The 10,499-nt window shown below is 37.9% G+C and overlaps 2 protein-coding genes across 3 annotated transcripts; both read left to right on the top strand.

The window, feature by feature from the left end:
- Positions 1 to 201: 201 nt before the first annotated feature.
- Positions 202 to 2,707, top strand: LOC146647407 (immunoglobulin lambda-1 light chain-like). The gene is made up of 3 exons (XM_085388992.1): positions 202 to 477; positions 1,833 to 2,144; positions 2,277 to 2,707. The coding sequence occupies exons 1-3, from the start codon at positions 333 to 335 to the stop codon at positions 2,456 to 2,458; spliced, it is 639 nt and encodes a 212-aa protein (XP_085245118.1). The 5' UTR covers positions 202 to 332; the 3' UTR covers positions 2,459 to 2,707.
- A 3,217-nt stretch (positions 2,708 to 5,924) lies between these two features.
- LOC146647406 (uncharacterized) lies at positions 5,925 to 9,517 on the top strand. 2 transcript variants are annotated; one of them, XM_085388999.1, is made up of 2 exons: positions 5,925 to 6,086; positions 8,999 to 9,517. In XM_085388999.1, exons 1-2 carry the CDS (start codon positions 5,994 to 5,996, stop codon positions 9,515 to 9,517), a joined length of 612 nt encoding a protein of 203 aa, XP_085245125.1. In that variant the 5' UTR covers positions 5,925 to 5,993. The 2 variants fall into 2 exon arrangements, with proteins under 2 accessions (XP_085245125.1, XP_085245126.1); XM_085389000.1 differs by lacking the exon at positions 5,925 to 6,086 and having other exon boundaries at positions 8,999 to 9,254; positions 9,336 to 9,517.
- The last annotated feature ends 982 nt before the right edge of the window (positions 9,518 to 10,499 follow it).

Here is a 10,499-nt window from a genome sequence, read left to right as displayed (position 1 = left end):
GGGTCACCTGATCCAGTCCTGACTATATGCTTTAGCAAAAAGGATGATGTCATCCTGTATTGAGTGTAGACACAGCCAAATATTTAATGCTGACACAAAGCTGACTGACTGCCATTAATAACTACATTTTAAGCAGACTAAACAGAACCCTGTAAATTCCAGTTGCATTATACATGTCAGGTGTTTCATTCCAGACCTCAAATGTTGACCTAGATCAAAAATTCAGAATCAACTGAATCAGTTAATGAAGAATCCATGTGCATTAAAGAAAAGAGAAGAAGAGACAGTCATGTTGATATGAACATTAGAGAAACACATCATGGAGCTGAAATATGATCCTGCTTCCTCATTTGGACTCATTCACCTCAGCTGACACGTTCAGCAGCAGACAGGTTTTTGTAGCAGTCTGTCTCACTGTGGGAGGAACAGGATGGTGGTACCCCATCTTTGGCTCTGGAACTAAACTGTCTGTAACAGGTAAGAACAAACATTTATTTTCCTTCTGTTGTTTTATTGTAGAAGCTGAAAATGTGTTTAAAGTCAGTTTGTGCTGCTTCAGGCTTTACATGTTAGTTTTTCATCATTAGTAGAGAATTCATCTGCAGCCATTGTTACATAAGAAAAGCTCAATAATCTCTGAAAACATGTTGAAATCTCACTGAACAACTAAAGTTATTCTTTATTTCTGCAAATATTAGTGATGTTACAAATATTTAGGATTTGATCCTCTCAGTGATTCTGCTGGTTTTTAACACAAGATCATATTTGATGTTCAAATTAAATTAATATAGATTAACAACAAATATGGTTTCAGGAAATATTTGCTTTATGTTGAGGAACAAATATTTTTAATAGTCAAACATTCATGTAGCTGCTTCAAAAAGGTAAATAGAATAATAAAAACAGATACTGATTAGAAAACTCAGAAATGATATGACAGATAAATTTAGGATGAATTTGACATCGTTAAACTCTGATATTTATTTCTGAGATTAAGTCGTGTGTGTGGATTTGTACGTGACAATAAAAAGTTAATAATACTTAAATTTTCCAAAATACTTTAACATACAAATTTTTATTAATTATATTTTTTCAAATAATTTGTATTTTATGACTAAAAATATCATGAAGTATATCTCATATTATTGAAAACGTTTTATTCACCATTTCAGTTTTAGTGTTTTAAAATAGTTGCTACAGTTTTTTATTTGAATAAAAACATAAATTAAAATAATCACTGTGTTACTTTTCCAATTTTTACACAAAAATATTTAAGAATAAATTAGTCTGAAAGACAAATATGGTCTTTATGGTAAAATATATCAAAGACAAGAAGAATGGAAATTTTATCTGCTGAACTGAATTTTGTGAAATGATATTTAATTTTATTAATAGTACAAAACAATATGAAAGAATATGAATTTATTTTTGGACAGAAGAGGATCTCTGTTAGAACTCGTGTCTAAGGACTAATAAGAAAAATACATTTTCACTTGTATAAAGACAAATGTAAATATTTTAAAATTGGACTGAACTAAATTTCTATAAAACAATAAAAAGCAAACACATGACGAATTAAACTGAAATGAATTTAATTTGACTTTAAAAACATGCTGAGTGTTCCTCATGTGAGCCATGATGACATGAGGTGATGACTGTGTTTGATATGAAGCTGAATCCAGTGTATGTAGTGAACTTTGTGCTGATGAGTAGTTTAGTGATCAGAGTCCATGTAGTTTCCAGGATCAGACTGAATGCAGTGCAGTGCTGGAAGCTGCTGCTGACTCTGTGAATGTGTGTCTGTGCTGCTTGTTGCTGCTGTCAAACTTCAGATGAGCAGGTAGTGAAGCCCGTGGTGAGCGTGTACCCAGCAGCATCCAGAGCCCACCTGGAGGGGAAGAGCTCCCTGCTGTGTGTGGCCTCAGCCATGTTTCCTCCTCTGGTCCAGTTCTCCTGGAAAAGACAGAAGAAGAACGGCGGAGAAGCGGAGGAGCTGCCCCCTGCTGAGGGAGAGCAGCTGGAGCTCAGAGAGGCGGGACGCACCATTGCCATCAGGATGGTTGATGGGAGCCATTCTGACACATATAAATACAGCTGCTGGGTGAAGCACGAGGGGGGCACAGTGGAGGCCCGAACACAACAAGGTAATGAAGGCTTGGTGACTGTGTTCAGCAGTGATTCAGCTTCATGTGGAGATGCTGTCAAAGAGAGCAGAGCAGCAGAGGACTGACATTTCTCACTGCAGCTCCAAACATTTGACTCCTTTTCTGTTTCAGAGCTTCCAGCTCTTCCACCAGTCCTGTATCTTCCTTCTCTTCCTTCTATACACGAGGTGAAGCTGCTCTGCCTGCTGTACACAGTGCTGATAGTGAAGAGTCTGGTGTACTGCTGTGGACTCTCTCTGCTGATGATGCTCACAAACAAGGGAGCGTCCACCAACTGCACACATGCTGACTGACTGTTTCCTGCTCGCCTTTTCTCACCATCAGATTTCCTCCAGTCAGCAGTCAGAAATGTAAATTAACTTCTGGTTGGTTCAATGTTTCATTACTGAGCATTTGACCTTTTCTCATTTAATCATCTTAAACTCTGTAATATAAATTTACAGATAAACATGTTTGATGTGTTTGTAAAAGTGTAGATTCTTTATGTGAAGATTTCTTTTGTACATCTCTGCAGAAAAACTCAGCTGATGCATTCAGATCCCACCATAACAAAATAACAGTGTAGTTATTTGTCTGAAGTAAAAATAAAGATTTGAATGTTAAGAATATGCTTCTCATTTCTTCTGTGATACATAACCTGTGTGACTGCAGCATTCACACATCATAAACTTGCTCTCCTGCAGCAGACGGGCTGTGTGGGTTTCTGCTCTGCAGCCTCCACACCGTTAGCTGTGGCTTTCACTTTAATAACACAACGACAGTTACAAGCATGAACTCTGCTTCAAGTTGTTCAGGAAGCATCTGTGTTCATGTGTGTGAGAGAAACAAAGTGTGAACTCAGAGCTGTTACACAGTTGATGTTCAGTACGATCACAAAAGACAAATACAAGATGAAGTCTGAACATTAAATCCCACAGAACTCAAGTTGAACCGTTATGATTTAAAAACACTGAAAAAGTGAATAAATTAAGACAAGATTTGTAAAAACAATTTCACAAAACACCATCAGTTCAGATGGATGTTGAGCATCTTTCTCACTTTTTCTAATAATCATAAATATGTAAAATGTTTAATCAAAATGTGTCATTGATTAATCAGCTTAATTATTCAGACTAGTACAATTTATACAAATAATATAATTGAAATAAAACATAATTATTATAATTAAGAGCAGCACAGAGAAACAAAGTCAAACAAAGAACATTCATCAATTTGATGATTGAACCAGTGCTGAATATTTATTAAGTTCACCCACGCTGTGCTGTAAATTCTGTTGATATTAATATTAAGATTTAACCCTCATAATGTCCCGATTTCCACACACCTGTGGTCCTCAGGGTCACAAATGTCCCCACTTCATTTCAGTGTTTTTAAAGTATAAATTGTCGATCAATTCAGTGTAAAAAATACATGAAATGATCAGTTATTGTGATTATTGTTTCCCAACCAGAGTCGGTCGCTTTAACAGATGATCACAGACGGCTTTATGTCAAAGTTAATGTAGGAAGCTGTTTTTAAACGACTTCAAGTTTTTTACTGGCAGCAAATAATCAGGTTTTCCTTTGGGCTCAAAAATGACCCCGTCTGCTTTGACTGTTTATAAATGAAAGGTATAAAATATCATCCATCTCTGTGTTTCAAGGTTTGATTCAACTTTATTCCAACTCATTGCCTGACATGTGTCTGTATGTTGGCATGGCAGGAACAGCAGGGCATGGGTCTGAGTGAAGGCAAACCTTCATGAGGACAAAGGCGTGTCCATATTTGACACAAGTGCAGGAGGACAAATTAGAAATTCGCTGAACTTTAGTGATGCTTTTAAAGAATCTGTGATTTTAAAATCTTAGATGCAAATATAAAATCTGATGAGATTTATTCCACAGATTTGTGTTTTATGTCAGGGTAAATAATCTCTAACAAGTTAAGTGATTTACTATGAAGTGAAAAAGAGCAAATATGAAACAGATGTTGTCATGGAGGAGTGGACTCAGGCACAGACAAACTCAGACGCTCGATGGCGAAGAATTAAGTGAAGTTTATTACAGGAGGTTCGGTGTGACGACAACGAGTGATGAAAACAAACATGAACTAAAGGCGAGAGCCTAAAAATCGGCTCTGAGGTAAATGACTCATTTACAAGGTGTCAGGTATCACAGCACGCTGTGAGACGCTGTCAGCAGCACTGAAGGAAACACTGTGAACAGTGTTGAGACCACACCAGCCTCTCCCATCCTTTTGTCTTATAGAGATCACAGAGATGTTTCCAAATATTCCTGCTTTTGGTAATTTGCAAATTTGACAACTATTGCTGCTAAAGGTAGCAATACCACAGATTTATTCCACCAGCGGAAGAGTCATCTACTGCTAATGAAGACAATTGTAAACATTAACGTGTTCAACGTCTCCCCGCACACCAAAGGAAACATTAAATAAACGAGCTGTGATATCTGTGACTGTTCCACGTCAGTCGGTTTTATAGTCACCGTCTAGACTTCTATTTCTGTAATTTGAGGTCAGAAGAGGTTTTTTCTTTTCTTTTTTTTACAATTTTACATGTTATAAGCACAAAAGAGCACCTTTGTAATTTCAGTTGTTTTCGTTTGTGTCGTCTACCTTGAGGTCCACTTTTGTTGCTATAGTTTGTGTTTGTTAGTGTCGACCACAGAGAGAGTTTACTGTCAGGTGTTGACATTGGTGAAAAACCTCAGTGAGCAACTGATGGTTAAAAGTGGTTATAATAAAAATGTTCAATTCATTCAGATATTTCTGTATTCAAAGCAAAAAATGGTTGATGTGAATGAGTGTACCAATTTTAGACACGATATGGTTGAAACTAAAACTTGTTATTGGAGCTTATTTAAACATACCGTGATATATATCGTGTATTGTGATATAGCCAAAAAATATTGTGATATTAGATTTTCCTCATATCGCCCGGCCGTACACAGGAGCCCTCAAGCTCCCAGATTAAAGACCGCCCCGGGGCAAGTGGGGAGTGCAGACTGAAGGCCTTATTTTATTCTCTAAACTATATTTACATCTCTGTGGTGAAAACATGACACAAACACACACTACAAACTTCAGTAACAACTCAAAAAACAGATATAACAAAGAGCAAAGCACTCCTCCAGGTTTTGGGGTGTTTTTTACATTTCTTTTACCGCAGGCAGTAAAAGATCAAGTGCTCGGGGCCTTCAGCGGCTCTCATTTTTATTCATTTAAATTTCTAAAATGTTCCATCTTGGAAAAACAGACTTTTCAGTCTTTGTTTATCAGCATCAGTGGGTCCGACTCACTTGTATTAACACATTATCTCGTGCTACTGTCTGAATGTCATAACCTATTAAAAACCCACACAAAGCCAGGTCAACATCATATTCTAGTGTCTATCATTTTTCCCCTGAGCTCATATTTCTATTTCAATTCAAAACACCTTAATTCCAGCTGTGTTTCAGCTAGAAGTATGTCCACAAAACACCAAACAGTATCTATAGTTTGTTTATCCCTAAAGTGCTCTGAGGAAAAAGAGAAAAAAATGAATTAAAATTAAAACTTTCATCCAAACAAAATCATTGAATCGCTGAAAATCGTCTCTTTTATTAGTGATTACAGGATATTTATGTTCTTAAATAGAATCTGTATCAAGAAAAACACTAAAAATGATTTTGTAAAACCTACTGATTACATTTTCATTTGCATGATGCAGATAACAAATGAACTATGACTGTAGTGAACTTTGTGCTGAGTAGTTTAGTGATCAGAGTCCATGTAGTTTCCAGGATCAGACTGAATGCAGTGCAGTGCTGGAAGCTGCTGCTGACTGTGTGAATGTGTGTCTGTGCTGCTTGTTGCTGCTGTCAAACTTCAGATGAGCAGGTAGTGAAGCCCGTGGTGAGCGTGTACCCAGCAGCATCCAGCCGTGTCACAAACCTGTTTTCAGCCTTTACATGTTTGTGATAGGAATCTGAAGTAAAACTGTTAAGGTACAAAATCCAGAATCAACAGTCAAACATAATCCAAGCAAAGTTGTTTGTATTTAATGAGTTGCCCATATGAATGACTACATAGTCGAGCATTATTTTACACATTTATGTAACTGAATGTATTTGATAATTGTAATAAATTGTAATTGTAAAGCAAACGTAACCCAACAACATCTGGAGTTTTGTAAATCACAGTCAGAGCGCAGAAAATGTATTTTGATGAGTCTTAAACTACACAGCGAAACCAGAGTGGCTGTAATTTAAGACTTAAGGTGAAGAATTTGTTTCTTGTTTCCTTCAGTGACACACGCTGACCTGTGTGAATCAAACTTCCTCTCTTACAGCAGACGGGCTGTGTGGGTTTCTGTTCAGCAGCCTCCACAGTCAGCTGTGGCTTTGCATTTCAACACAACAACAGCTGCAACCACCAATTCTAGATAAGAATGATTCCAGTAACGACCTGACATGTGAGAGAAACAGCTCAAGTCCTGGACTCAGAGCTGAGAAATGAACTTTAGTGGAATCAGAGGAGAGACGATGCTCAGGCTCAACACTCGACCTTCGTTCTTACCCATAATTTTCCACTGAGAAGAGCATTTACAGAAGAAAGTGTGAACGTACAGTGTGTTTGTTGTCTTCCCTAAAATAACAAAACAAAAACTGTGAACATTTGTGCATAACAAAGTACAGTAGAGTCAAAATATTTATATTATATTTGTATTTATATTGGTTCCTGAAATAATAACAAACAAGTGTATGTTTATTGTAAAGGTCTGTAAGAAATGTATCAACTGATATGTCTCCATGCGTGCTCAATCATCCAGGTCAGTATGAGTTGATATTAAAAAGAAAAAATGATCAGAGAAAAAATGTTTTTATTGCTAATTTCATTCAGCTGTGTGAGACACTGAAAACATAACTGTGTTTTGACATGTGGTTACTAAAATGTTTCCAGTTATTTACTGTGACGTTAAACTTAAATCAGTCAAATAGACGCTTGTTTTCTCCAAATTCATCATGTTACTAAAGACTTAACACATTTATTTTAATGCATTTTAAGCACATAAGCACCACCAGTCTTGTCTTTTGTCCAATAGGAAGTCTGAAGACTCGTTACATTTCAGCTCGTCCTTGTTTGGCCTCAGCTGCATCAGAGCGCCACTTCTCCCCAGGTTCACCAGAGGAAACACCACTGCACAAAATGCTTTTCCTCCCAGCTGCTGCTCTGTGCTGTCTGTGTTCAGGTGAGTGTTTCCAGCCAATCAGGAGACATCCAATTTTAACAAAGACCATGAAAACAACCGTGTGTGTGTGTGTGTGTGTGTGTGTGTGTGTGTGTGTGTCCACAGTGCTGGTTACTGTGGCAGCAGAGCTGACTCAGGGTGATTTAACATTGACCAGGAATGTTGGAGAAAATTCCTCCTTCAGCTGAGGAGGGACTGAACAGCGTGATGGAAGATTAGTATTCTGGTACCAGAAACCAGACAAATAAGTTTTTACAGCGATTCTTAACATAGATAAACTCGACAGTCAAGTTGAATCAAGTTGTAATCTTCCTCAGAAAGATGATTTCTCAATGTGAATAAACAGAATGGATGTGAGCTTCAGAGAGACAAAGTTAAACCTGTTCAAGCAGCCACACACTACAGCTCCTGTTTCAAAACTGATCATCACAATAACAAATGATCCCTGCAGCCTGAACAAAAACCAACAGATGTCAGACAGTGTCTGTGACAGGAAGAGAGCAGTAAACCACAGCCCAGCTTCACATGTTTCACCTCCATCTCAGAGTCACAAACATACTGAGCTCACAGACTTAATTACCACAATCAGAAGTTGCTGCAGAAATGAAACTTTCTCAGATTAATATTTCAGCAGCTGTCAGCAAGAAATCACAGACACAACAAAAGAAATCATTTATTAACTTCTGCAATAAGTAACTCTTGTAAAATGATGCAATAATAAAAATGTCTTTTGATGACAAGTTTGGAAACACTTCCTGTGGCTCAATCGCAGGACAATAAAAACTGTTTTGACTGAATATAGTTGAGGTTCGGTTTTAGTAAATGTTAGTATATTAATAAATTAAGGTGTCTCTTTATAATACCAAACATCTGGATTGCAATAAACTTTGAAGCTAATGCAGCACTACTGTTATTGATCTTGGTTGGATCACATGTCTTATTTGGAGAGGAATCTCTACAGAAGTGTTTCAATATTGGAATAGAACATTGTTTAACCTGTAATGATTGTAAAGTAGAAATAAACAGCTCTGGGATGTGGTCAAACAGCAAATTCACATCATGTGTGTGCAGCTAACATGTCAAACTGTGTGACGCTGTCATCATCAATGTGGACATGAATCAATGACGAAGGTTTGCAACGCTGTGTTCAATCTATGCCCCAAAGAATGAAAGTAAAACGAGGTTCAACCTGGTGAAAGCAAAATGAACCTTAGAAAGCAAATGAGTGAAAGTTAGTTTTTTTCTTTTGCCTATAGCAGCACGGCGAACGGGGTTTAGTAACTGCTCAGATTAACTATCATTTAAATATTGATTAAATATTAAACTCACATGTGCTGATTCAGTGCAGCAGCACATGTGATGTGACAGTAAAAGTGATTTGATTAAACACAACGATGAGCATTTAGACTGATTTCAGCCTCAGACATAAATGTTTGCAAAAGCTTCACGTGAAATATTTCATCTGTAAAATTATTATTGTTGTTATATTGTAACTAGTGCTGTAACGAGTTAACGCGGATCGCCTCGTGCGTGGGGCTGCACGGTGCTAACGCGTTAATGAGCTAACCGTGCTAACGCGTTGACGCCGTGCAGCCCCACGCACGAGGTGATCCGCGTTAACTCGTTACAGCAGATTTGCCGTCTTAATGCGGTTATGGTGGCCTCAGCCATGTTTCCTCCTCTGGTCCAGTTCTCCTGGAAAAGACAGAAGAAGAACGGCGGAGAAGTGGAGGAGCTGCCCCCTGCTGAGGGAGAGCAGCTGGAGCTCAGAGAGGCGGGATGGACAACTTCTATTTTAGTAGATTATACAGATGATCTCTACACGTACAGATACAGCTGCTATGTCAAGCATGAGGGGGAACATGGAGGGTCAACCAGAAAAAGGCCCTTAAGCCTTGGTGCCTGTTCCACTGTGAATCCCCTTAAAGACACGGACAACACACGTCTTTTGTGTTTCACTTCCAGGCTCCACAGGCCTCTCTTCCAGTCTCAGTGCAGGGTGAAGCTGCTCTGCCTGCTGTACACAGTGCTGATAGTGAAGAGTCTGGTGTACTGCTGTGGACTCTCTCTGCTGATGATGCTCACAAACAAGGGAGCGTCCACCAACTGCACACATGCTGACTGACTGTTTCCTCACACTCTTAGTAGGTGAAAATAAAAGCGATGTGTTGTGGCTCAATGTGGGGGGTTTATGGGGAGGGGGGCAAGTTTGTTTTTGGTTTTTTGTACTTACCCTGACATTCATTTGAAATTTGTTTGAAATCTGTTTGAAATTTCATCAGTAAATAAACATTTTCATGTTTGGAGGAAACGGGTCTCTCTTGTACATGAGACATGAGTCTCAATGGGACTAAATGTATAAATAAAGGTTAAATAAACTAAAAATGATGCTCAAAATATTGCTATTCTTGCACGTTTCACATGCGCTATAATCTATTATGTCACCAGGGTCAGACTAAATAATTTAATAATTTTTACAATTAGCAGAGTCAGGCGCAGAAATGTTTAAATGTGATAACTGATTATATGTTCAGAGTTGCATTTAATACTGATCCTCAACTACAACAGACTTTATTTTTTCAGTTACTATTTAATTTTTAAATTAATAAAAAGTCTGAATAATTAACCAGATCAAAGACACAATGTACTACTGACTGTTGGCTTCTGTAACTGTTTTTACAAGTGTCATTGTCTTGATTTATCCACTTCTTCAGTTAAACGTCCAGCAATGATTCTGTGAGATAATATTTAGACATTTTGTATTTTTCTTTTGTGATGAAACCAAATTAAAAGTGCATTTCATCACCCTGTATTTACACATGTCTAATGATAAAGTTCAAATAAGTTCATTTGTCAGCTGTGAGTTGAGGATTTGAGCTGTTTCTCTCACAGGTGAAGAACACAGATCCTTCCTGGAATCATTCTTGAAGCAGAGTTCCTGCTTGTAACTGTCATTGTGTTATTAAAGTGAAAGCCACAGCTAACGGTGTGGAGGCTGCAGAGCAGAAACCCACACAGCCCGTCTGCTGCAGGAGAGCAAGTTTGATATGTGAATGCTACATTCATATACGTCGTTATGCATCAAAGACTGAAACGAGAAACACGTT

This window comes from Rhamphochromis longiceps, linkage group LG18 (genome assembly GCF_057381845.1).
Source record: "Rhamphochromis longiceps isolate RC_006_pf linkage group LG18, R_longiceps_female_GT1.1, whole genome shotgun sequence".
NCBI lineage: Eukaryota > Metazoa > Chordata > Actinopteri > Cichliformes > Cichlidae > Rhamphochromis > Rhamphochromis longiceps.
Note: the sequence above shows the minus strand (reverse complement) of the source record. Positions and strands in the feature narration are given on the sequence as shown.

Excerpts from the sequence above, each read along its gene's own strand:
- LOC146647407 (XM_085388992.1), top strand. The coding sequence starts at position 333 with ATGATCCTGCTTCCTCATTTGGACTCATTCACCTCAGCTGACACGTTC. Across the intron at positions 478-1,832 it reads AACTAAACTGTCTGTAACAG|ATGAGCAGGTAGTGAAGCCC; the intron begins GTAAGAACAAAC and ends GTCAAACTTCAG. Across the intron at positions 2,145-2,276 it reads GGAGGCCCGAACACAACAAG|AGCTTCCAGCTCTTCCACCA; the intron begins GTAATGAAGGCT and ends TTTCTGTTTCAG.
- LOC146647406 (XM_085388999.1), top strand. The coding sequence starts at position 5,994 with ATGTGTGTCTGTGCTGCTTGTTGCTGCTGTCAAACTTCAGATGAGCAG. Across the intron at positions 6,087-8,998 it reads ACCCAGCAGCATCCAGCCGT|GTGATCCGCGTTAACTCGTT; the intron begins GTCACAAACCTG and ends CCCACGCACGAG.